This window comes from Heteronotia binoei, chromosome 5 (genome assembly GCF_032191835.1).
Source record: "Heteronotia binoei isolate CCM8104 ecotype False Entrance Well chromosome 5, APGP_CSIRO_Hbin_v1, whole genome shotgun sequence".
Lineage (NCBI taxonomy): Eukaryota > Metazoa > Chordata > Lepidosauria > Squamata > Gekkonidae > Heteronotia > Heteronotia binoei.
This window is the reverse complement of record NC_083227.1, coordinates 26,154,810-26,182,393: the sequence shown is the minus strand read 5'-3', so window position 1 is coordinate 26,182,393 and position 27,584 is coordinate 26,154,810. Positions and strand designations below refer to the sequence as shown.

Here is a 27,584-nt window from a genome sequence, read left to right as displayed (position 1 = left end):
ATAATATCTGTCAATCTGGAACTGGCAACTCTAAAGAGGCCTGGCCACCATGAGTCCTCCCTCAAAGGCCAAAACACCTCTGAAAAGGACCATGCCTCCTCCCCCTGCTTTTTATTCATAGAAAGCCAGTATGGAATGCTGCAGTTGCCTAAGGCAACCGCTAAAGCAATCCATTTCTTAACCGTATAGGTGCTCCTTTTATCATATGGTGTCCCCCCCCCCAAAAAAAACCCCCCTTCTAATATATTTCAGATTTTCCTGCAACCAATATGCTATTTGTGCATACCAACATGCTGATTGCATAGATTCTCTATTTCCAAATGTCCACCTATTATTTGCAGCTTGTTCCCCACCCCCACCATGGAGTAGAGACAAGTATCCCTGGAATGAAACCAGTATCAACTTCAGAAAGTGCTTTGGCCCACCAGTGTGCATTGATCAGGAACGTGCTCTGTAATACCAACTAAGTTTAATAGAGAAATTACAAGCCCCAGAATGCCTGTCTCTTCTGAAAGACCACGTAGGGAATCTTTGTTGCCTGTGAAGAGAATCCTATGGGAATGGCACAGAGCAGTGCTCCCAGTAGATGTGGTCAGGATATGGTGTGACTTTCTTTAATGTAACTGCATATAAATGGCCAAGATTCCTAGAACAGGACTGAGTCTGCCAGAGAAATTAGGAGACAGGAGTCTCTAGCAAGACAATGAGGGAAGTCAGTGGCAGAGTAGCAGCAAAAATTCCAGCTGTTCTCTTAGCTGCTGCCTGTGCTGCAGGGATATTTTAGTGAAAATATCAGGAGGAAATAGCATTCAGTGACGGACTGGGTCTAAAAATATTGGTTTCCAGGAGACATAGGGGCCCCACCCACAACTATAAGGCCACCATTTCATTTTTGTAAGAAATAAATTTTTCAAAAAAATACATGTGGAAAAAAGGTACAATTAAAACTTTTGCAAAATAAATATGTATATTTAGTAATTACAGTGTACATATATTCTACTTATTACTGGCGGCATATAGTAGATGCAAATACAGATTGCATTTTCTGCAGGGGAGCTGATCTCTGCCAGCTGAAGATCAGTTGTAAAAGTGGGAGATCTCCAGGCTCCACCTGGAGGCTGACAACTCTAAATACAATGTAAATTTTAGTTGCATTACAGTAATAATCAGGGCCGGGCATGGGAGTAGGTCAAGTAGGCAGCCGCCTCGGGCACCACTTGGCCTAGGGGTGCCATGAAGCATCCCCTCTCCCTGCGCCCACTGCCATCCGCCTCATTTTAGTATGTCCCTCTGCTTAAGAAATTCCTGGAGACTTGACCCCTTTCTCTTCCCTCAGACACTTTGAGAGAGATACAAATGACTGCTTTCATATGGGTTGGGGGTGGGGTCTAAGGAAAAGCACCCCTCTCCTCACTGTTTCTATTTCAAGACAGCTTTAGACAGGGCTGTGTGTGTGTATGCAGGTGTGGTGATACTTGAGTACCAGCCCCTTTGGGAGTGTGGCTTATGCCCAGTCCTGGGAAGCGAACTGGTGGGAAGCCCTGTCTCAGTGGTAGAGCCTCAGCTTGGCAATCAGAAGGTCCCAGGTTCAATCCCTGGCATCTCTGGTTAAAAGGACCAGGGGGTAGGTGATGGGAAAGACCTTAGCCTGGGGCCCTGGAAAGCTGCTACCTGTCTGAGTAGGCAATACCGGCCTTGAGGGAGCAATGGTCTGATTCTGTAGATGGCAGCTTCATTTGTTCACAAGAGCACCAATACTCTTATGCATGGGGCAGAGCTCTGTGCCATTCCATTGCAGTCTGGTTGTGGCGATGTTAACTGTTCAGCACCAGGATCTGTGTGCTGGAACCCTGGGGTGGGGCCAGGGCCGGTGCATGGGAGTAGGCAAAGTAGGCAGTTGCCTAAGGCACCACCTAGCCTAGAGGGCACCCTCCCAGACACATGACTCTGGCTCCTGACCACTGTCACCTTGTCTTCTCCCATCACCAAGCTGCCCTCAACAAAGCCAAGCCACCCCCTTCTCCCCAACGTGCCACCTCATCCTATCCTGCCACCCTCTTTCCTGGTGTGGCCAGCAAGCACTTATTCTCACAATTTTAAAAAATAACATATCACATTTTAAAAAAATATTACAAATCAATACATTGAAAATGTGAAAAGTTTCAAGTTTGGCGCTCTTCATTTTCCCTACATTTTTAATAATGGGGGAGGAGCACGCCAGTGGGTGATTCGCCTAGGGTGCCAGAAAGCCTAGCACCAGCCTTGGGTGGGGCACCGGTTTTAGGGGCTCCCCGTATGCATGGGGTACAGGTTTGGTTTCAGGAGATGCCAGATGCGGTTGGATCCAGTTAGGATCAAACTGAACCCTTTTCAGTGGACTTAGCAGCATGGCAAAGGTTTGGGAACCTGTCTGCTCTCTGGATTGTCTGTGGATCCTTTCTCAGAAGCAGGGTGCTAGTGATAGTCAAAGAGCAGTTGTCAATTGCATTTCATCTGAATGCAAGGAGGTGTCCCGTGGGTTTCATGGCTCAGTTTTGGGCCAGGTGCTTTTCAGTATTTTTATCAGTGATCTGGAGGAAGATGTGGAGGAGCTAACTCATTAAATTTGCAGATGATCCCAAATTTGGAGAAGCAGCAAATGCACCAGAAGATCAAGTTAGAATTCAGCGAGATCTGAACATGCTGGAAAAGTGGGCGGAAGTGAACAAAATGCAATTTAACAAGGATCAGTGCCAAGTTCTACATCTGGGTAACAAAAATGAGAAATAGACATACTGGATTGGGGGGGGGATACACTTCTGGGTAGCGGTGTGCGTGAACAAGATCATGGGGGTATGGGTGAACACTAAGTTAAAAATGAGCAGCCAGTGTGATGCAGCAACAAAAAAGACTAATGCCATCTTTGAGTGTATCAACAGAGACATAACATCCAGATCGCAAGTTCTGCTGCACACTGCATTAGTCAAGCCACCCCTGGAGTATTGGGGGCAGTTCTGGAAGCCTCACTTCAAAAAGGATGCGAACAGAATGGAGTGGTTGTGAAGAAGAAGACTGCAGATTTATATCCCACCCTTCTCTCTGAATCAGACTCAAAGCGGCTTACAATTTCCTATATCTTCTCTCCCTACAACAGACACCCTGTGAGGTGGATGGGGCTGAGAGAGCTCTCACAGCAGCTGCCCTTTCAAGGACAACTGCAATAGCTATGGCTAACCCAAGGCAATTCCAGCAGCTGTAAGCGGAGGAGTAGTGAATAAAACCTGGTTCTCCGAGATAAGAGTCCGCACTCTTAACCACTACATCAAACTGGCACTCAGGAGAGCAATGAGGATGATGATCAGGGAGCTGGAGACCAACCCCTATGAGGAAAGGCCAAAGGACTTGGGAATGTTCAGTCTGGAGAAGAGGAGGTTGAGGAGGGATATGATTGCTCTCTTGAAGTATTTGGAGGGCTGTCACTTAGAGGGCAGGGAGCTGTTCCTGTTGGCAGCAGAAGAGAGGACTCCTAATAATGGGTTTAAATTAAAGTAGGAGTCAAGTGCACCTTTAAGACCAACCAAGTTTATTAGTTGGTCTAAAAGGTGCACTTGATTCCTATTTTCTTCTGCTGCTTCAGACCAACACCGCTGCCCACTTGGATCTATCTACCTGGGTTTAAATTAAGAGTGGGAAGGTATTGACTGGATACTAGGAAAAACTTTTTTTACAGTAAGGACTGTTCAACAGTGGAATCACTTACCAAGGGAGGTGGGTGAACTCCCCCCCCCCCTCACCCCGGCACTCTTTAAGCAGCAGCTGGACAGACAGTTCTTAAAGCACTTGAAGGTGGTGATCATATCACCTCTCAGTTGCCTCCTCTCCAGGCTAAACATGCCCAGCTCTTTCAACTTACCTCCTAGGACATGGTCTCCAGCCCTCTCACCATCTTTGTCACCGTCCTCTGGACACATTCCAGCTTGTCTATATCCTTCTTAAATTGTGCTGCCCAAAACTGAACACAATACTCTAGTCCAGGAATCAATTGCTTCTGTTTGAATTTTGAGTAAAGATACTGTTAATTTGGTTTGCATGTGTCCTTTATAATATTGATATCTCCCATATCTGGCATTACATTTTATGGCATACAGGGCCCAGACCGACAAAGTTATGCTTCCGTCAGCTCTGGCTCACATAACAAATGGGTTCAATATCCCTGGAAGAGAGGAAATGCTTATGAAATTTGATGATGAAACTAAATTTGAATCAAGCGAAGCGATGGTGTTGCTTTGCTATGGCTCATATTCTAGACTCTAGAGTAATTAGCGGGGCTTTTTTTGTAGCAGGAACTCCCTGGCATATTAGGCCACACACCCCTGATGTACCTAATCCTCCAAGAGTTTACAGGGTTCTTCTTACAGAGTCTACTGTAAGCTCTTGGAGGATAGGCTACATCAGAGTTGTGTGGCCTAATATGCAAAGGAGTCCCTGCTACAAAAAAAGCCCCGCTAATTACTCTAGAGTCTAGAATATGAGCCATAGCAAAGCAACACCATCGCTTCACTTGATTCAAATTTAGTTTCATCATCAAATTTCATAAGCATTTCCTCTCTTCCAGGGATATTGAACTCATTTGTTATGTGAGCCAGAGCTGACGGAAGCATAACTTTGTCGGTCTGGGCCCTGTATGCCATAAAATGTAATGCCAGATATGGGAGATATCAATATTATAAAGGACACATGCAAACCAAATTAACAGTATCTTTACTCAAAATTCAAACAGAAGCAATTGATTCCTAGCACTGAAAGCAGTTGATTTACTGGGGAACCCACACACGTCCCCCAAAATGTATTTAATCACATGCAAGGGAAATCCACCCCCCCACCCTCAGATACTATAAAAGGGGAGGGGTGCCGTGTTCCCTCGAAGCTGAGTTAGCATGAGCTAGCTCACAGATTTTTAGCCTCCAGCTCACACATTTTTGTCTTAGCTTGGGAAGGATGACCCCAGAGCACACTAATTTATGCAGCAGCTCACAACTTTAATGCCAGTAGCTCACAAAGTAGAATTTTTGCTCACAAGACTCTGCAGCTTAGAGGGAACATTGGAGGGGTGTACCTTACACTTCCAGACGAATTGGCTACTTGTTGTATAGGACAGTGTAGATGACTGGGGAAGGCAATGGAAAACCATCCCGTAAAAAGTCTGCTGTGAAAACGTTGTGAAAGCAGCATCACCCCAGAGTTGAAAACGACTGGTGCTTGCACAGGGAACTACCTTTACCCTTTTTGTATATACAACAAAAGACCACTTCCCCAGCAGGCAGGAAACAAGGAAGTTCCCCCACCCCCTCCCCTCTAGGGCAGGGGTGACCAACTGTGGCTCTTTCACTCATATTGTGTGGCTCTCAAAGCCCCCTCCACTCTGTTGGCCAACCCGGAGAAGGCATTTCTCTCTTTAATCATTTATCCAAGCCAAGCCAGGTGGCAGCTTGGAGAATGCATTTAAAGTTAAAGTTGCTTTCTCTCCACCTCCCTCCCCATCTATTTTCCTGCCTGCCTGACTTGTGGCTCTCAAACATCTGACATTCATGTCTTGCAGCTCTCAAACCTCTGCGTTTTTTTGTCTGTGACTCTTACATTAAGCAAGTTTGGCCACCCTTGCTCTAGGGTTTAGGCCTCACTGGCATTCCTTCTTTTTGGGAGGGGAGACTGTCCACCAAAGTATACCTGCCCCTCCCCCCCCCCCCGCCCGGGGCCTCGTGTCTCCTCCTCCTCTTCCCACTCTCGGTGCAAAAAGAAGGGCTCTTTCTTTGCATGTATTCCCCCTTTGGAGAAGGAGAGGGAGAGGAGGAAGGAGGATCTGGGATTTGGCTTCAGCCTCCTTTTCCTGAGCTGGCTCTGGCATCCTCTGGCAGGAGCGCAGCGCCCCCTCCCGCAGACTGCAGCTACTCCCGAGCAGCCCCATCGAGCAGCATAAGGCGTAGACAGGTCAGCCCGCCTGGAGCTGCTGCTCGGGGCGAGGAAGGGACGCCTTTTGCCTTCTTCTGCAGCACTGAAAGGGGCAAGCCCACAGAGTCCTTTGCTAGAGGGGCTGAGGGAGGAGAGGGGGTGGAGAGGAGGAGGAGAGGTCTCGGGGGGGGGCGGGGGGGGAGAAGGATTTGTTTTTGCAGGGCGGCCTAAGAGGACCAGGAGGGGCCGCGGAGAAACAACTGCAGCAGCCGGATCCCGGGGAGGTCTCCTTAGAAGTAAGGGGCGGGAGGCGGGGTCTTCACTCTCAGCCAGGGTTTGCACAGGGTTGCCAACACCCTGGTGGGAAATCCTTCCACATCTCCTTTTTTTTGGGGGGGGAGGGGCGGGTGGATTCCGGGAAAGGCCGCTTTGGGAAGCGGAAAAGACCAGAGTCATCCCCCCCCCCTTCCAGGATGTGGGGGTGGGGGATTTTGGCTTTCAGTACAAGAAAGAGGTGGCCAAACCGCGGCTGGAGAGCTATATGTGGCTCTTTCACACATATTGTGTGGCTCTCAAAGCCCCCACTGCCCCATCGATGGGCTTGGAGAAGGTATTTGTCTCTTTAAATAACTTCTCCAAGCCAGCTAAAGTTAAAGTTGCTTTCTTTCCACCTCCTCCCCCATCTATTTGCCTTCTTCCTTCTTGACATGCGGCTTTACAAACATCTGACATTCATGTCTGGTGGCTCTCATACATCTGACATTCTATGTGGCGCTTACATTAAGCAAGTTTGGCTACTCCTGATTTAGATGAACAAAACGGATGTTCTGTTGGTCATTTTAAACTCGAAACCAAGGGAAAAGCTAGTCTTTTTAGTTAGATGAATAAGAAAGGGATGGGGGGGAAGAAATCCTGCCAGTATTTGAAGAATCAACGCAGCCCTCTCCAGAGACCCAGAGATCTTCTCAGTGTGGGGCAGTGGGTGTCTAAGGCCTGTCCAGCAGAGAAGAGGGAAAGGTGGTATCTGAAGAATGGTGTGTGAACACAAAAGCTTAAGCCTTAAATAAAACATTGTTCAAACATCATGGAAACAGCACCAGAGCCCACCCATCAAAGCAGGAGGTGACACCTCTGAGTGGCAGAGAGGCGTGGGGCATGCTGGTGCACCCCCTGGCATCAGCTGCCCACAGTCAGGGCCAGGAGGAACAAAGGGCACACGGGCACAACGAGCAATGTAAAAACACAGGGAATGCCACGGATGTGGGTCCGTGTACCCACCCTGAACAGTGTTTTGCAAAGCCAACACACAGGGAGAGAACATGGCTGTTCCAACAGCAATGCCCCTGCCCCATCCCTCCGTGGTTCACTTGGCAGAAGTAGCCATGATGGAATCCCAGATCTCCTGCAGTGGGGTTTGGGTGGGAGGAAAGGCATCCGTTTGCCAGGTGAGAGAGCTACAACCACCCACCCCATCTCTGGGCAACAGAACAGGGAGAATCACCAGGGCTCAGTGACAGGAGGGGTGGGTTCAGGTCCCGCTAAAGGGGAAGAATACAAAGCTCGCCTTTTGGTAGCTTGGAGGGAGGCGAGGAAGGGAGTCCCAGATGGGATCAAGTGTGATGAATCATTCATGCTGAATAGCTGGCCCAAATCTCAAATATTTTGCCTGTTCACCCCCCTCCCCCTTTCCCATCTCCAGCAGGGCCCCAGTGGGCGGCTTAGTGGCCACCCAAAGGTGTTCAAGGGCTGGGCTAAGGCTTGTTCCCAAGAGAGGCTGGACTTTTTCTGTCAGTGGGAGTTCAAAAACGGGGCCAGGAGAAAACGGTAATTCTTCTCTGAATGAAGGATGTGTGTCCCTCTGCCCTGCTTCTTCATGGAGTAAGAAGCGCCAAGGAGATACTGTTTACTTGGGTTGCTTCCCCTTCAAAGGAGACTCTTTGCTTTCATGGCAAATATCTTGGCAGATCTCAGCAAGGGTAGAAGCCAGAGGAATTCCCACAGAGTAGCAGGTCCACTACCCCACATCAGCTGCCCAGAGGGAGCATTTCTGCACCTCCGCATCTTTGAGCCAAACCTCAGCCTGTCTCCCTTTCGCTTCCGATCTCAGCTGCTCATTCTTCCTACAGACGCATTCCTGCCCCTCCTATTCAGCTGGGTGCTGGAACAGAGCTTTTGAGGCTTCCTTTAAGAATTGGCTCCTAGGACAGACTCAACCAATGTAAGGAGAGGCTAAACTTGTGAACCTTCTTCAAGAGCCAAAACAGAAACATTTAATTTTCTCAAAGAACCTTGGAGGCATATCTAAAATAGCTTGGTTAGAAAAAATCAGGGCTTTTTTTGTAGCAGGAACTCCTTTGCATACTAGGCCACATACCCCTTGACTTAGCCAATCCTCCAAGAGCATACAGGTGGCCCTGTAAGAAGAGCCCTGTAAGCTCTTGGAGGATTGGCTACATCAGGGCTACGTGGCCTAATAAGCAAAGAGGCTCCTGCTACAAAAAAACCCTGGAAAAATGATATCAAAACCTGGTCTACACGTCACAAGAAGCATCGAGTTCTGATTCACTGGGGCGACTCTCGTATTTCTCTTTAAAATATGCAGGGTTCTGGTGTTCAGTGGTGTACCTCCATTTTTATTTTCCATGTCAGTGTCTGCATTTCTCCTTTCCCCCAAGAGAGAAGCCTCTTCATAGCCAAGTGAGTAAAAGCATTGTTACACAACCGGAGGTGACCTGAGAGAAGGGGAAAGAGATGGAAGAGCTGAACCCAGAAAGACCTGGAACTGGCAAGACACCAAGGAAAGGCCCCCGTCCCACCCAAGCTGGGAGTGGTGTTGAAATCTGGGAGAGCCCAGGGCCAGATATCTGTGCTCAGCTCGCTGGACTCTCAGATGTAGATTGCCAACGCTTCTGGCAATTCCACTACTATGAGGCTGCTGGGCCCCGAGAGGTTTGCAGCCAGCTCCATAGGCTTTGCAACCACTGGCTGAAGCCAGAGAGATGCACCAAGAAGCAGATTGTAGACCTGGTGATCCTGGAGCAGTTCCTGACCCTCCTGCCCCAGGAAATGCAGTGCTGGGTCAGAGGATGTGGGCCAGAGACCAGTTCCCAGGTGGTGGCCCTGGCCGAAGGTTTCCTCCTGAGTCAGGCAGAGGAGAAGAGACAGGCAGAACAGGTGAGGGGATTCCTTCCAGGTATGTCCAATTCAAGCAAAGATATCTGACCTTATCCTTAAGCAACCCTGCCAGACACCTGACTGAGTGTTAATTATCCAAGTAGGAGATTTCATGGCCTCCTCCAGTAGCCTCTTCTAGGAGAGAATTTCTGATACCTCCAGCTAACTCTCTAGGTTTCCTGACAGAAGGGTGCGAGTGGGGCAGGATCAGGCCCGCAGTTACGGGGGTGGGTGGGTGGGCTGGCCACTCTATTTAACCCCCTCTTCCCTCTGTAGGGCCCCTTCGTTGAACCTGAGGAAAAGGGAGGGAGAGAGAGTGCGCGTGAGAGAGAGAAACAGTGAGAGAGCAACAGAGCAAGAGAGAGAGCACAACTGCAAGGGGGACAGCGAGAGAGCAGCAGAGAGAAACAGGGAGAGGGAGTGGCAGAGAGCGAGAGAAAGTGTGAATTTAACGGGCACAGGGAGAAAGCAGCAGAGAGAGAGAGAAAACAGCAAGAGAGGCAGAGAGAGAGAGCACAACTGTAAGACACACTGTAAAATAACCCCCCGCCCTTCATTTTTTATTTATGATGGGAACTCTCTCCCTCCCCCCCCCTTTTTCTTTTTTTTGGGTGAAAGAGCTGGGGCAGGGAGGGCTGGCCATTGGAGTGAAGAAGCAGGGCCCCCCCCCCAACAATTTTTTAATCTCCTGGGCCCCTTCGCCCAAACTTTTCTGGCTACGGGGCTGGGCAGGATCCATTCCTTCGTCTCTTTTCGATTCCATCTCTTACCCCTCTCTCTCGCTGTTATTTCAGATGTGGGCACCATCCATGAAGAAAGAAGCTACAATCCCTGAGGCGGAAGGAGCTTCCTTGGAGCAAGGGCAGAGCTCGCAGGCCATGGAGTGTGTCCAAAATGCCCTGTTGTGTGGTAAGGACTCGTTGTGCCTGGATGTGATTGTGGCACACTATGAATTTGATGGGTAGAGAGTTCAGGTGTGTGTGTGTGGTGGGGGGGAATAAATACCTCTTCATACAATACATAGTTAATTTGCAGCACTTAGGCTCCATTACACTCAGTGTGACGCCTCTAAAAGGGAATTAGACCAATTTCTGGAGGGGGATTCCTCCCATTAATTAAAATATTTGTATCTCACCTTCCCTCCATAAAAGGAACTTAAGGTACCGGTGAGGAGGGAGGTAGACAAACCTGGGCAGGGCTATTTAACCAGGTGAATAAAGGGCACCTCCACCTTCGGGGGCAGCAGAGCTCTGAAAACCAGTTCCAAGGAAGGGCAAAATAATCATGGGGAATAGGTACCTGGTGCTTCTCTTCTGCCTCTCTCAGAATGTGGCAAAAAGTGTTTAAGGAATTGTTGAGTGTATACAGGGCATGGCCTCTCAACCCTGAGAAGGATGTGAGTGTGTGTGAAGCAGGGAACGCACAAGCAAACACCCTTCCCTTCCTCCTTTGTCTCAGGAACAGGCAGTGAAGAGATGTTGAGGCATTGTCTTTTCAGAGCTGCTGCACCTCCAGTCCAGGTAGGAGAGATGAACGGAGAGAACAGTCTGGGTCCCTCCTCCTGTCTTAAGGGGAGGGTTGCCAAGTCCAATTCAAGAAATCTCTGGGGACTTTGGGGGTGGAGCCAGGAGACACTGGGGTGGAGCTAGGAGCAAGGGTGTGACAAGCATCACTGATCCCCAACGGGAGTTTTGGCCATTGCATTTCAAGGGACGGCACACCTTTTTAAATGTCTTCCTTCCCTCCACCCTCCCCTTCTCTGATTTCACCTCAGATGCGGAGCGGGCGACGCTGCTGCGCTGCCGCCTCTTCTCCGCTTCACCGTAACTGCTCCTCCGAGATGGGCTCAGGCTGAAGCGGAGAAGAGGCGGCAGTGCAGCGGCGTCGCCCGCTCCGCCTCTGAGGTGAAATCAGAGAAGGGGAGGGTGGAGGCAGGCCAGGAGCGTGGCGAGCCGCGAGTCCGGGTCCTAGAAGGACTCAGGTTCGCGGCTCGCCACGCTCTTGGCCTGTCTCCACCCTCCCCTTCTCTGATTTTACCTCAGAGGCGGAGCGGGCGATGCTGCTGCGCTGCTGCCGCCTCTTCTCCAGTTCACCGTAGCTGCTCCTCCGAGATGGGGCAGCTAGCCATGCTCCTTGGTGCCGTTTTTCCCCCTCCCCCACTTCTGTTTTTTTGGAGAGTGGGGGAAGAGGCTGTAAATTCTGGGGTCCCCCGCCAGGACGGGAGGGTTGGGAAGCCTACTTAAGGGGCCTTTTACTCCTGTGGTTTCCATAAGGCATCTGGGCGACAGATCCTCTGAACACCATTCCCTTTACCCATCCCAAGCCTTACATCCTGTACCTTCCCAGATGTCTCCCTTCCAGTGTGCAGTCTTTGCCCGGCAGGACCTCTGATGAAGGAGTCTGCTTTTTCTTTCAGGGTCCTTTTTCTTTTGAGGAGGTGTCTGTGACTTTCACAGAGGCCGAGTGGACACTGCTGGATCCAGAACAAAGAACTCTGTATGGGGAAGTCATGCTGGAGAACTATGAGAATCTGGCCTCTCTGGGTAAGGATCTTTCCTAGGTGGCTAAGGTAGAATCTGCTGCCATTGAAATGGGGCCTGAGTCAAAATATTAAATAGGTATCCACCGTTTGGAGGCCTGTCTTGCTACTTGGGGAGGGGCTGTGGCTTACTGGCAGAGCATCTGCTTGGCATGCAGAAGATCCCCAGTTCAAACACTTTCAGCATCTCCAGTGAAAAGGTTCAGGTAGGAGGTGATGTGAAAGACCTCTGCCTGACACCCTGGAGAGCCGCTTCTGGACTAAGACAAGACTGACGTCAACCGACCAAGGTTCTGATTTGGTAGAAGGCAGCTTCATGAGTTGTTCAAGAGTGTGTACTTGCCCAGGGGCAACTGAGGCCAGAGTTGTGGCCGTCACCCAAGTCAGAGAAGGTGTCATGGCCTAAGGGGAAGGTGGGGGTGAGAGGCCCCCCAGAGACTCTGGAAGGGGTCTGATCCTCATTTCTCTGTTGCCAGACTTTACCACACACCCTTCCCCTTGAATGAGATTGCAAAGACACACTCTCCCTGTGATCTGGAAGTGATTCTGTCACGAACCGAAGCCTGCTTGGTCACTGTTCTTTGTGCCTGAACAGCACCCAGTTCCATGGGTTCAAGAGGAGAGTGTACACAAGGAAAGCAGACTCCTTTCAAAATATTTAAAGTAGGGGTGTGAAACATGCAGCCCCGGGGCCGAATCAGGCCCCTGGAGGGCTCCTATCTGTCTCCCAACCAGCTAGCTGTTGTCTGCTTCCTTCTCCCTCTCTCTTGCTTCCTTCTGCATCACAGCTTGTGTTGCTAGGCTTGCTCAATCGCACAGGAACTACACAGCAAAACCTCTATTTTCTCCATTGGCTGAGGCTCCTTCCTTGGGAAGGAAAAGGGGCGAGTCAGAGCCTGCTTTGCCAGACTCTCTCAATCACACAGCAGAGCTACTGAGCCAAACCCCATCCTCTCCCTCCTTGTCCCCTAAGGAAGGAAGGAAAGAGCCAGATTTCCTTTGCCCAGCTCCTTGGATTCCATGGGAGAAATACAAAGAAAGCACCTTTAAGATCAATGAGTGCTGATGTTTTAAGCATGCTTTAAGTTTTTTAAAAAATCTTTAATTGTGTTTGTCTGTGTCCTTTATAAAGTTTATATCTCTACTACCTAATCTTAAATAGGTACAGACATGTCTCAACAAGGTCTCATTTATGTCAGATTTGGCCCTCATAACAAATGAGTTCAACACCCCTGATTTAAAGCTTTATTAAGGAAGTAGTAATAAGACCGGTTGTAGGGAGAAATACAAGGGGCACTAGAAATTTGCTATGGGTGAGTTTCATGGCCTTGATAGAGGGAGGCAAGCTATGTCAAGAAGGCAGCAGTTGGGAAGGGAAATGGAGAAAATGGGGAAATGTGGGGTAGGTTATCAGAGAAGGGGGTATCTTCAGAAAGAAGGGGTGGGGGGCAAAGAGATGGGGTAGATTGTTTTCCGTCTCCTCCCCCCTCCCTGCAGCCTCTATCTAGGAAAAGTGCAGTCTTTCTTCACAGTGGGGACCAAAGTAACTTACATCATTCTCCTCTTCCCCCTTTTGAGCTACACAACAACCCTGTGAGGCGGGTTAGGCTGAAAGTCTGTGACTGGTCTGAAATCACCCAGTCAGTTTCCACAACAAGAAGCTGGGTCTGGCAGACCCTGCTCTGAAGTGCCAGCTGCCACGTCACACTGGCTGTCCTAAGCTGCTTTGGTCCTCATTGTGGAGAAAGACGGGGGGGGGGGGGGGCGGGAAGGGAGGAGATGGAAAGCTGAATTCAGGGGTCAGATAAAGGTAGATTGGTGGCTGGCTGGGAAGGAGAGAGGGTTGCCAACTCCAGGTTGGGAAATTCTTGGAGATTGGAGAAGTGGAGACTGGAGAGGGTGGGGTTTGAGGAAGAGTGGGAACTCTGACAGGTACGATACCATAGATGCCACCCCCAAACTAGCCATTTCCTCCTGGGGAACCACTGTTGCCAATCTCCAGGCAGGCCCTGGAGATCATTCAGAACTACAACTGCTCTCCAGGTGGGCAGATACCACTTCCCCAGGAGAAAATGGTACACTGAGTCATTATAGGTTGATGGTTGGCTGGGAAGGAGAGAGGGCTGCCAACACCAGATTGGGAAATTCTTGGATATTTGAAGGGTGGAGCCTGGAGAGTGTAGAGTTTGAGGAAGAATGTTACTCTGTGTAGGTTACTCTGTGTAAAGCTATTCATCATGATGAAGCAAGAAAATATCAAGGTATACCAGTATGACACAAGCATCAGGTTAGCCTAGCTTCCCTCTGGTGTATAACCATATTATGGTTCTACCTTTCTAGAATAAGCAGGTACTAATGACCCAGTCAAGGGTACTCCTTGACAGAATTTTCCAGTGGCTAACCTCCTCCTCCTCCCCCTCCCTTTTGATTTTACATCTGGATACACAACTGAGAGCAGTTTGGTGTAGTGGTTAAGTGTGTGGAATCTAATCTGAGAGACCCAGGTTTGATTTTCCACTCATCCACTTGCAGCTGCTGGAGTGACCTTGGATTAGTCACAAAGTCTCAGAGCTGTTCACTGAAGAGCAATTCTCCGAGAGTTCTCTCAGCTCTAACTATCCCACAGGTGTCTGTTGGGAAAGGAAGGGAAGGTGATTGTAAACCATTCTGTGACTCTGAGTGATGGTGGGGTATAAATCCAGTCTCCTCCTCTTCCTCCTTCCACTTGTCACAGTAACCAATTAATACATTCTGGAGTTTGACCTTCAAAGTGATAAGGATATTAATTGTTGGGAGACACATATCACAAACACTTGCATCTTGGACTAGGCCATTTAGTAATCACGTTGACCCTTGAGGGAACTCAGGTACTTTGCCTCCCAGATCCATCCCCTTTATACTGGTTGAGATTATGGGGTTTAATCTTGATGGTTCCATCCTTCGAGAAGAATTTTTACTCTTTAATTTATTTCTTTCCGCCTATAAGAATGATCAATTTCTCGTTCTTTTTCAATCTATGTGAAAAAGGCGGAAGTATAAGACAGACTATTTTGGAGACAGACAACAACCTTGCATGGAAAGAAAAGCTGGAGAGTTCCTCAAGAGAATCGCAAGAACCTATTGAGAGTGAGTCCACTTTTTTCCCTAAGAAAACAGGCAAGTAATAGCCATGGGGGATTCCTAATTTACTTCTGAGCAGTGCTTGGCTTGGTACAGTCCTACAGCCAACTGAGTAAGGAGGGAGGTAGTGAGGCCTTCTGGGGGCCTGAAATCTGGAGGCTCAGAAACTCCTTCTGAGCAAGAGATCAGCTGTGGCTCTTGTTGGGGTCAGGTGTCCATAAATACTAGATAGTCTGCTGGGAAAGGTTAAGATCAGCCTAGTGGGAAGAGGCCAAAGGGCCATCAGTCCTTTCGTTACCAGCCTTCCAGATACTAACAGGATCTCTCTATTTATTCAGCAGAGGATGATCTGAGAAATGAGGAGGGTGAAGGACTTCATCAGCGAATGCCAGATAGAGTTAAAAATGAAGACTTGAAAGAAAACATCAGGAATCAAGAGAGACGGAACATAGAGAAAGGCAGCTATATGGTTGAGAAGAGAGATGGAACAAAGAGTACTGTCCATTTTCAAAAGCACAAGATGATGATGGCAAGTAAATCCATTCTGTGTAGAAAACACTACAGAAAAAGATCGCAGCTCCTTGTGCACCAAAGAATACGCAAAAGTAAGAAAACTTTTGAATGCTCAGAGTGTAGAAGGAAATTCAGTCAGAAAGACACATACCAACAACATCAGAGTACCCACACAGGGGAGAAACCTTTTGAACGTTCAGAATGTGCAAAGAGATTCAGTCAAGGTGACAATCTTCAGCTCCATCAAAAAATGCACACAAAGGAGAAACAGTTTGAATGTGCAGAGTGTGGAAAGAGATTCAGTTGGAGTTGTAGTCTTCAGCTGCACCAAAGAACCCACTCAAGGGAGAAGCCTTTTGAATGCTCAGAGTGTGGAAAGAGATTCAGTCAGAGTGGTTTTCTTCAGCTACACCAAAGAACCCACTCAGGGGAGAAACCTTTTGAATGCTTAGAGTGTGGGAAGAGATTCAGTCAGAGTGGTTTTCTTCAGCTGCATCAAAGAACCCACACAGGAGAGAAACCTTTTGAATGCTCAGAAGCACAAGAGTGTGGAAAGAGATTCAGTTATAGTCGCACTCTTAAACAGCATAAAAGAGCTCACCCAGGGGAGAAACCCTTTGAATGCTCAGAGTGTGGAAAGAGATTCAGTTACAGTCGCACTCTTAAACGGCATAAAAGAGCTCACACAGGGGAGAAACCTTTTGAATGCTCAGAGTGTGGAAAGAGATTCAGTTACAGTGGCAATATGAAACAACATAAAAGAACTCACACAGGGGAGAAACCTTTTGAATGCTCAGAGTGTGGAAAGAGATTCAATCAGAGTGGTGATCTTAAGCTACATCAAATAACACACACAAAGGAGAAACAATTTGAATGCACAGAGTGTGGAAAGAGATTCAGTTGGAGTCGTAGTCTTCGGCTGCACCAAAGAACCCACTCAGGAGAAAAACCTTTTGAGTGCTCAGAGTGTGGAAAGAGATTCATTCAAAGGGGACATTTTCAACGGCATCAAAGAACCCACATAGGAGAGAAACCTTTTGAATGCTCAGACTGTGGAAAGAGATTCAGTCACAGTAGCCGTCTTATACAGCATCAAAGAACCCACACAGGAGAGAAACCTTTTGAATGCTCAGAGTGCGGAAAGAGATTCAGTTGGAGTTGTAGTCTTCAGCTGCACCAAAGAACCCACTCAGGGGTGAAACCTTTTGAATGCTCAGAGTGTGGAAAGAGATTCAGTCACAGTAGCCATCTTATAGAGCATCAAAGAACCCACACAGGAGAGAAACCTTTTGAATGCTCAGAGTGTGGAAAGAGATTCAATTGGAGTCGTAGTTTTCAGCTGCACCAAAGAACCCACTCAGGGGAGAAACCTTTTGAATGCTCAGAGTGTGGAAAGAGATTCAGTTACAGCAGCTATCTTATACAGCATCAAAGAACCCACACAGGAGAGAAACCTTTTGAATGCTCAGAGTGTGGAAAGAGATTCAGTTGGAGTCGTAGTTTTCAGCTGCACCAAAGAACCCACTCAGGGGAGAAACCTTTTGAATGCTCAGAGTGTGGAAAGAGATTCAGTCAGGGTTGCAATCTTCAACAGCATCAAATAACCCACACAGGAGAGAAACCTTTTGAATGCTCAGAGTGTGGAAAGGGATTCAGTGTGAGTGCCCTTCTTCAACATCATCAAAGAACCCACACAGGAGAGAAATCTTTTGCATGCTTAGAGTGTGGAAAGAGATTCAGTCAGGGTAGCAATCTTCAACAGCATCAAAGAACCCACACAGGAGAAAAACCTTTTGAATGCTCAGAGTGTGGAAAGAGATTCAGTCAGGGTAGCAATCTTCAACAGCATCAAAGAACCCACACAGGGGAGAAACCTTTCGATTGCTCAGCATGTGGAAAGAAATTCAGTCAGAGTGGCCATCTTCAGCAGCATCAAAGAATCCACACAGGGGAGAAACCTTTTGAATGCCCAGAGTGTGGAAAGAGATTCAATCGGAGTAGCCATCTTCTACAGCATCAACGAACCCACACAAGAGAGAAACGTTTTGATTGCCCATAGTATGGAAAGAGATTCAGTTTGAGTTGCCATCTTCAACAGGACCTAAGATTCCACGAGTTCAGGAGTGAGGAGTTCAGGTGTGATGCTAGATGCCTCACTTTCAATGTATGTCCGGGACACAAATGTTGTCAGATCAGCTTTTCGCCATATCTGGTTCCCTATCTCTTCTCCCGTGACTTAGCCAGGATCACCCATGCAGTGGTCATCTCCAGGCTGGACTGCTGCAACTGACTCTATGCAGGGCTGCCCTTGACCCTGCTTCAGAAACTTCATCTCGTTCAAAATGGGGCAATGTGCCTTCTGGCTAGGTCATCTGTTCCACCTCTTGTGACATGGAATTCCATGTGTTAATCACCCTTTGGGTGAAGAAGTATTTCCTTTTATCCGTTCTAACCTGACTCCTCAGCAATATCATTGAGTGCCTGAGAGTTCTTGTATTGTGAGAAAGGGAGAAAAGGACTTCTTTCTATACCCTCTCTATCCCCTGGATAATCTTGTAAACCTCTGTGACATTTCTCCAAGCTAAGGAGCCCCAAGCGTTTTAACCTTTCTTCATAGGGAAAGTGTTCCAACCATCTATCATTTTAGTTGCCCTTTTCTGCACTTTTTCCAGTGCTATAAGATCTTTTTTGAAGCTGGCGACCGGAATTGCACATGGTACTCCAAATGAGGCCACACCATCTATTTATATTTATAGGATTTTTGGCCCCAGTGCTCATTACTTTGCACTTGGCCACATTGAATCTCCCTTTAAGCCTCCTGTGAACTTCTAGTACAGGGATGTCAAACATGCAGCCCAGGGGCCGAACTTGGCCCCTGGAGGGCTCCTATCAGGTCCCCCAAGCTACTGGTTGTCATCTATTTCCTCCTCCTTCTCTCTTGCTTCCTTCCCCTTCACAGCTTGCTTTGCCAGGCTCGCTCAGTTGCACAGGCACTACAGAGCAAAGCCTCTGTTGTCTCCATTGGCTGAGGCTCCTCCCTTGGGGAGGAAGGGGGGAGGGATAGTTTACTTCAAAGGAAGCTCTGGCTCTTTCCTTCCCCAGGATTCCAAGATACCAAGAGGGTGAGCAGCCTCAGCAATAGAAGGAAGAGAGGCTTGGTTCAGTTGCTCTGCTGTGCAATTTAGAGAGCCTGAATTGCATGGGAGAGATACAAAGAAAGCACCTTTAAAGCCAACAAGTGCTAATGTTTTAAGCATGTTTTATTTTGAGTTTTAAAAGGATCTTTGAATTTGTGTCCTTTATAAAGTTTATTTCTCTGCTACCTGGCATTACATTTTATGACACACATGACCCAGACCAGCAAAGTCTCATTTATGTCCAATCCGGACCTCATAACAAATGAGTTCAACAACCCTGTTCTAGTACATCATATAGCAGCGACTTCCATGTGTCATCTTCCCACTGTACAAAGAAATCCTTCCTCTTATTTTTCTGGCATCAAGTCTTCATCAGCTTTGGGGGATTGTAGTAGTTTTTGTAGATGGAGACACTTGTTGTCTATATTCACTTCCTCCTTCCATGCATAATTCAAAAGCCTCTATCGTCAGTCTAAACTCCTCATCGTAAAATTCCAATCCCAATTTTTTTACCTCTCTTTTTAAGGATGGGTTTTCAAGCCCATTGATTGATTTTGTTGCCTTTTAAAAATTACACAGCACCTTTTCAAGGATGACAGAACCTCTACCAGGTTTTCCAAATGTGGCTGTACCAGAGATCTAGACAGGGGCCTGAAATTCCCTGAAACCTGAAAATTTGCACCGTATGTTGCTGATGCTGCTCTGAGCTCTTATTGTTGCCGGATGCTACTAGACCTCGCCCATCTCCAGAACACCCCTCAAATCCGCCCACCGGCTAAAGAAGGGGATCTGGCGACCCTACCCAGCAGCCCTGACCTGCTGTCGCACATCAGGATGGCCTTCTACTGGCTGTCAGTAGTGTTCCCTCTAAGCCGAGTTATCGTGAGCTAGCTCACAGTGTTTTAACCTCTGGCTCACACATTTTTGTCTCCGCTCAGGAAAAATGGCTCCAGAACAAACTAACTTATGCAGCAGCTCACACAACTTTAATGCCCATAGCTCACAAAGTAGAATTTTTACTCACAAGTCTTCACAGCTTAGAGGGAACATCGGGCCTGCCACCACTCTGGTGAGGGTCTGCATGGGAGGGCCCAGAGTAGCCAACCATCCCTGACTTCCTTATTAGTAAATACGTCTTAACTGTGATCAAGAAGATGTGAGGACCCAGGCCATATAACAACAAAAGTTTATTATTAGTGCTCTAAAACAGTAAGTGGGTGATAAAGATTTAGTACTATAGTGAATATAAAAACAGTAAAGGTTGGAGCAAATAAACAGAAGCCCTGACGTGTTATGAAATGTTAATTTAATGCTTAATTTTATATTTTATGTTAGTTTTACATGTTGTAAGCCGCCCTGAGCCACCTAGTGGGAAGGGCAGGATATAAATCTCAGATAAATAAAAAAAAAATAGCTAGACATTCCCTACTATACCAAATTCACCACTTCTTTGGGGTGAGGGATCTCTTCCCAGGTGCAAGCTCTCTAAATCAGGGGTGTCAAACATGTGGCCCGTGGGCCAAAGCAGCCCACCCAGGGCTTCAATCAGGCCCATGGGGCTCTCTTCCCCTTCTGTCCTTACCCTGTGATGCTCCGAGACTATGACGATGTTCCCAGCTCCTTCAGCCCTCTCTTTGCAGAGGCTAAAGCAAAGCTGCAAAGAGAATGTGGAATGGATTTTCTTGCAGCCTTCTGGGCAGCACAGATGTGAACATAAAATCCACTTCATGTTTTCCTTGCAACTTTGTCTATGTGCTTCAGTGGAGAAGAACTTCTCAGCATTCCTATAACCATCTGAAGCTTCCTGGTGTTGTGTCCTTGCAAATCAAGCGTTATGTCCTTGCAAATCAAGGTTACTCGGTCTTTCACCAGTCGCGGATTAGCGGGGGGGGGTGGCGGTACTCATATGGGAGGGTTACTCCTTCCGGGCTCTCCCGGCCCCAAAGATCGACGGTATTGAGTGCGTTGGCCTTGCGTGGGATGTCGGGGAGAGGTTGGCGATCTGGCTGGTGTACCGTCCGCCTAACGCACCGGCCACCGCCTAACGCACCGGCCAGCGCCTTACCATCCCTGATGGAGGCGGTGTCCGGCTGGGCGTTGGAGTACCCAGGGCTCTTGGTCCTGGGCGACTTCAATGTCCACGCCGATGACGCGGCCTCCACTCAGGCGATGGACCTAGTGTCTTCCATGGCGACACTGGGACTCTCCCAATTTGTTACGACTCCCATGCACCAGGCTGGGCACACATTAGATCTGATCTTTGCAACCGGGATTCAAGTGAACGAAATCGCAATGGAGGCGATACCATGGTCGGATCACTTAGCCCTCAAGGCTCGTATGGAGACGCTACCACAACCCTGTAAGGGCGGAGAGCCTATTTTGGCTCGCCCGCGGAGCCTGATGGACCCGGAACGGTTCCAAACGGCTCTTCGGGATCCTTGGCCCCCTTGCGATTCCCTTGATGCCCTGGTTGATGCCTGGCAAGATCGGCTATCCGGGGCAATCAACGAGATCGCACCCTGACGTCCTCTGCGTCCTCGTTCAAGGCTGGCTCCTTGGTATACCTTGGAGCTACACCGGTTGAAACAAGGACTCCGACGACTAGAGAGGCAGTGGCGGCGCACTCATGGCGAAGCGGCGAGAACATCCTACAGAACGCTTATGAGGTCTTACGAGATGGCATTCAAGGCTGCAAAGAAGAAGTACTTCGCGGCCAAGATTGCGTCTGCAAATTCGCGCCCGGCACAATTGTTTAAAATAATTGGACATTTAACCACACTGCCCCAAGGCAGACCAAACGTTAGAGAATTGGAAATAGGCTGTGAGGCTTTTGCGAAATTTTTTGCAGACAAAATCACGTCGCTCCGCCAGGACCTGCCCATCACCTTGGATACGGTACATGAGCCCGAGGCCCCGTGCCTGTCTTCCGATTTAACTCTGGATCACTTCGACCCGCTCAGCCTGGAGGAAGTTGATGGAATCCTCTCCTCTGCGCGCCCTACAACTTGTGATTTGGACCCATGCCCCTCCTGGCTAATTAAATCCTGCCTGAGGGAGCTTGAATGTCCTTTACGGGACATCATAAATAGATCCCTCTCGGAGGGGCGCTTTCCATCATCTCTAAAAGAGGCTTTGGTCCGTCCCCTCTTGAAAAAAGTACAGCAGACCCGGCCGAATTGGCAAACTACCGACCGGTCTCTAATTTACCGTTTTTAGGTAAAATCACAGAGAGGGCAGTGGCGTCACAGTTGCAGAGCTTTCTGGATGACGCTTCCATCCTAGACCCTTGCCAGTCCGGCTTTCGCCCGGGTTATGGGACGGAGACAGTACTGGTCGCTCTGGTAGATGATCTCCAACGGCATCTGGATCGGGGCGGTGTGGCGGTGCTGATGTTGCTGGACCTGTCGGCTGCATTCGACACGGTCGACCATCAGCTACTGACCCGCCGCCTCGCCGATGTAGGGGTGAGGGGGTCTGCCTTACAGTGGCTCTCCTCCTTCCTCGAGGATCGGGGACAAAGGGTGGCAATTGGGGGCGAGCGGTCCCAGAGGCGCACACTGGACTGTGGAGTGCCTCAGGGGGCAGTTCTCTCACCAATGTTATTTAATATCTATATGCGCCCCCTTGCCCAGATTGCCAGGAGACATGGACTTGGGTGCCATCAATATGCAGATGACACCCAACTCTATCTGCTAATGGACGGCCGGCCTGACTGCATCCCAGAGAATTTAGACCGGGCCCTGCAGGATTTGGCAACCTGGTTGAGGAGGAGCGGGCTGAAACTGAATCCAGCGAAGACAGAAGTCCTTTGTCTAGGTCGGGGCGCTCGGGGAGGGGAAATACCTCTCCCCGTCTTCGACCGGGTTAGGAGCCTGGGAGTTTTACTGGAGCCTGCACTATCAATGGAGGCCCAGATTGCAGCCACTGCCAAGTCAGCCTTTTTCCATCTAAGGCAGGCAAAGCAGTTGGCTCCCTTCCTAGAGCGCCAAGATCTGGCAACGGTGCTTCATGCAACGGTCACCTCGAGACTGGATTACTGTAATGCTCTCTACATGGGGCTGCCTCTGTACCGAACCTGGAAGCTGCAGCTGGTGCAGAATGCAGCGGCCAGACTGTTGCTGGGGCTTCCTAAATGGGAGCACATACAGCGTGGGCTGCGCGAGCTGCACTGGCTTCCAGTTATATACCGGGTTCGTTACAAAGTGCTGGTCATTACCTTTAAAGCCCTATATGGTCGAGGACCTGTCTACCTTAGGGACCATCTCTCCCCATATGAACCCCAGAGAGCACTGAGGTCAGCCGGGAAAAACTTGTTGACTATTCCCGGACCGAGAGAGGTGAAGCTGCAATGTACCTGTAACCGGGCCTTCTCCTCTATAGCTCCGAGCCTATGGAACCAACTTCCAGAGGAAATGCGGGCCCTGCGGGACCTTGAACAGTTCCGCAGGGCCTGCAAGACCTTCCTCTTCCGACTGGCTTTTGCTGATGAAAATGGAAATTGCTAAGGAAACCGCCATCATAAAAAAGCAAACATAGCATTAGCACTTTTACTAATTTAATTTAATTTAATTTTTAAAACTTAAGCAGATTTTTAATTAAAATGTTCATGATGTTTAAACGTAATTTTATCTATTTGTATAATTAAACCTAAATTATGTTGTTAGCCGCCCTGAGCCTGCTCCGGCGGGGAGGGCGGGATACAAATAAAATTTTGTTGTTGTTGTTGTTGTTGTTGTTGAGGCTCTGAGTCAGCTTTGTCTCTTCTGAGTGGAGTGAGAACTAGTGCCTAGGGAGTACTCTTAACTTGTGAATCCACAGCCAAAGGGGGATATTACACTGGAGAGCCATTGCTAATCTGAGTAGGCCAGGGCAGGGGGAGGGGAGAAGCTTGCAATGCCTTGCCATTTCATGCTTTCCCAGGCTAAGAGGATTTTATTTTTTTACGTTTCTGCTGTGATCCTTGTGTTTTTTCTTGATGTTTATTTTTAAAATTACACTGCAAAATTCCACTATCCCCCCTTTCTGTTTTAAACAAAATATTGCAAGAGTTTTAAGCATGTTTGTATTTTAAGTTTTAAAATATCTTTAATTGTGTTGGCCTGTGTGTTCTATAAAGTATCTCTCTCTGCTATCTGGCATTACATTTTAGGACACGCATGGCTCAACCCCACAAAGTCCCATTTATGTCAGATCTGGCCCGCCTAACAAATGAGTTTGACACCCCTGCTCCAGACTAACTACAGCTTGTCTCCAGCTCAAACTTCCAGAGAGAACCTTTTCTGAATAGGATTGCCAATCCCCAGGTGGAGGCAGGGGATCCCGCAGTTTGGAGGCCCTCCCCCCGCTTCAGGGTCATCGGAAAGCAAGGGAGAGAAATGTCTGCTGGACACCCCATTATTCCCTATGGAGACCAATTCCCATAGGGTATAATGGAGCATTGATGGGGGGGCTGTTTTTTGAGATAAAGGCACCAGATTTTCAGCATAGCATCCAGTGCCTCTCCTCAAAACACCCTCCAAGTTTCAAAAGGATTGGACCAAGGGGTCTAATTCTATGAACCCCCAAAGAAGGTACCCCCATCCTCCATTATTTCCGATGGAGGGAAGGCATTTAAAAAGTGTGTGGCCTCTTTAAATGTGATGGCCAGAACTCCCTTTGGAATTCAGTTATGCTTGTCACAACCTTGCTCCTGGCTGCACCCCCAATGTCTTCTGACTCCACTCTCAAAGTCCCCAGATATTTCTTGGGTTTGGCAACCCTATTTCTGCCTGCAACCTCTTCAGAAAAGAACACCCCTTGCCTGTGTTTGGCCCTTCCATGCTTTCCTCCCAGGTCCCCAACTGTCTCTGGACAAGTTTCCTACAAAAACTTTGCCACCCAGTCAGAAGGACAGAAGGGATCCTGGGAGATGTAGGCTTTCTGTAATAACCTTACAGGGTTCTCTGGAGCCCGCAGGCCTCACTAGGTCCAGGATCATGAAGCCTCCTCAATGAGAGCTAGGCCCAGTTCCTCAATCTAGAGGAGTCCCTCTCTTTCTTTATTCTGCAAGGGGTTCTTCCTATGTCAAGTGGCCTTGCCATTTTTATATTCCTGTATGTTGAAATGCCTTTGTGTCTTAATGGGGAGGATGCCTGGGGCCTGCTTAACTCTGGCTTTGCTCTGTCCATTGTAACAATCGTAAGTATCCATTTCTACCCTGCAGAAGGGAGTGAAGCCTATGTTTCAAGGCCGCTTTATTTCTTCTCAGAGACAGCTCAAACTGCTTAATGTTTAAGGAATGAAAGGTGTTGGTGGGAACCAGTTTACTGTTTTGTATGGGCTTTTTTGTTCTGTACTTTTGGTGGGCTGCATAATGGCCCCAGATAAGATATAGCAGGGGTGGCCAACAGTAGCTCTCCAGATGTTTTTTTGCCTACAACTCCCATCAGCCCCAGCCATTGGCCATGCTGGCTGGGGATGATGGCAGTCGTAGGCAAAAAACATCTGGAGAGCTACCGTTAGCCACCCCTGAGATATAGGATGGCCACCCCAAAGGCGAGCCAGTTCTGATGCAGATGTGTATTACTACTGTTTCTATCAATAAAACCAGCTTTCTGACCCAACTGGAAGCCTTTTTTAAATTATGGTCCCAGAGCTGACATCCTGTTATGAACTCCTCTGCTGAATCTGTGAACCCAGTTCTCTTTTCTGCAGAGACTGTGGAGTTGACCAGAAGTGAGCTGAAGGGATCTCCTTTTGGCCTGGAATTTTTCTCTCCCATGTTCTTGATTTTTCTCTCTAAATGCATTCACATAGAGAGTGGGGATGTCAGAAGATCCAGAAGAGCCCACAGAGAAGCAGTATGTCGAAAGGAGAACTAACAATCCCACTGAGAAGAATACAAGAGAAGTTGTCCTTCCCAGCTATAGATGGTAGAGAGAGTGAATACCAATTGCAAATATGCTCAGGGCTTTTTTTTTTTTTGTAGCAGTAACTCCTTTGCATATTAGGTCACACACCCCTGATGTAGCCAATCCTCCTGGAGCTTACAGTAGGGCCCAGTACTAAGAGCGCTGTAAGCTCTTGGAGGATTGGCTCCATCAGGGGTGTGTGGTCTAATATGCAAAGGAGTTCTTGCTCCAAAAGAAGCCCTGGATATGCTTCATAAGAAACAATGAGGGACAGCTCTGGAAATCCATTCAACATTTTTGGTGGTCTTGAGAGAACCGTCCGCAGGATGAGATCTGTGGGAATGGGCTACACCTTTCCCCCAGGTGAAATTTTCAGGGGTGTCATTGAAAGGAGCTAACCCTGATGCTATCTCCTGGCTCTGGAATTCAGAGGCTGTGAATTCTTCACAGAGTTCCTCTAAAGCAGCAAAAACAAAACAAAACAAAAACTCATTTTTTGGGTTCAAGGGATGAGCCATGGAGTCGTGATTTCAAATTCCCCTTTGCCATAAAATGCCTTGAGCCAGTCACATATTTTCAGCCTAACCAACTTGAAGAGCTGTTCTAAAGAGAAAAGGGAGAGCTATCTGCAGATTACACAGATTTACAGCCATAGGATGTAATGACAACCACTCCCTTGAAAGGCAATAAGACAGAATCATAGAAGGCAATTCCATTCTTATTCACATTTACTAAAGTATTTCTATATCCCCTTCCTTCCATTACAGGGACTCAGAGCAGCTCAAAAAGGGAAAGGGAGACCCATCGGGGAACAGCTGTTAGCCATGGCAAATGAATAGAACCTCCCTGTTCTGGGGCAGCATACCACTGAAAATGCATTGCTAGTGACAAGGCCTTCAGCAGGAGCTCACAGAAGCACAGCTCCTGAACCTCTCTGATGGGTCCCCATCCTCCCCATCTACCTTCCTTGTCCATTGAATAGTAGGTGCAGCTGCATAACAATCCCTGGATCAGGAAAGCGGGCAGCCAGCCAGCCACCAGGAGCTTTGCCATGCCCCCAGCAGCCCTCATTAACCCCTGGAGAAGCCCACAACACCCTTTCTCCACTTCTTACATGATTTTGGGTGGCAGGTGGCTTGCTGGGGGGGCAGCCAAGAGAGTCCCAGGTGAGCAAGGCCTGCTTGGGCTGGCTGGATCTTTAGATCCAGGGCTCTCCTTTCTTGCATCAGGTTGCTTTTAGTTGGCGATGGGGGAGGGCATATGCTAATGAGTTATGCTAATAAGCTCCACCACCTATTTTTCTACAAAACACCCCCTGCTAGTGACCAACATTTGCCTTCTGTCCCTTTGCTGAAAAGCTTTCCTGCGGAACCTGTCAGAAAGAGGATCATGGACTATAGATGCCAGCCTGTAGCCTGGCTCTCCTGTAACGTTTGGGGGTGGTGTCTGCCTCGATATGATATCACAGCATCAGCAGAAACTCCGGAAAGCCATTGATAATACCCAGGAATTTTCATATATGCTGAAGTCACCTCTTGGTTTTCAGAGGGGTGGGGTAGATACATGTCATGCAATGTTATTTCTGTCCCCCTCTTCGTCTCTTGCCAGGCCAGACTGAACGGTCTGTGAGAGGGTCCAGCTGGTGGGAGAACGGAGAGCTTCGGCCTTGGGTCTGATCCAGCAGGGATGTGGTCATGTTTTTGAATTTCAGAGATCAAAGAGCACATTGGAGTTCTCCCAGAAATCTCAATGGGTCAACAGCCTTTAGAAGCCCGGAAGGGTCATGGGTATATGCTAATGTCACTTCCACCCCTGCCACAATTTACTAAAACCCCTTATGAATTGCTTAAAGCCGGCCTTGGATTCAGCAGGAGCTCACAGGAGCACAGGTCCTGAACCTTTCTGAGTGTTCCCCCTTCTCCTCCCCACCTACCTTGTCTGTTGAATCGTAGGTGCAGCTGTACAACAATCCCTGGATTAGGAAAGCAGCCAGCCAGCCAGCCAGCAAGAATTTTGCCACACCCCCAGCAGCCCTCATTAACCCCTGGAGAAGCCCATGCCACCCTTTCGCCACTTCCTATATGATTTTGGGTGGTGGGTGGCTTCCTGGCCTTTTGACTGGGGGGGCGGCCCAGGAGCGCTGGATCTCTAGCCAGCCCAAGCAGGCCTCGCTCACACGGGGCTCTCCTTTCTTGCATCAGGTTGCGGAGGCATATGCTAAAGGGTTATGCTAATGAGCTCCGCCACCTATTATTCTACAAAATGATCCCTGGCATAAGTGTG

At 48.5% G+C, this 27,584-nt stretch overlaps 1 protein-coding gene across 1 annotated transcript in view; it reads left to right on the top strand.

Moving 5' to 3' along the window:
• The window catches only part of LOC132571876 (zinc finger protein 208-like), an 87,251-nt gene that overhangs the window by 28,013 nt on the left and 31,654 nt on the right, over positions 1-27,584 (top strand). Inside the window, 2 exon segments of the mRNA XM_060238667.1 lie at positions 9,897-10,011; positions 15,100-17,332. Of these exon segments, the coding sequence (XP_060094650.1) occupies positions 9,897-10,011; positions 15,100-17,332 (2,348 nt within the window).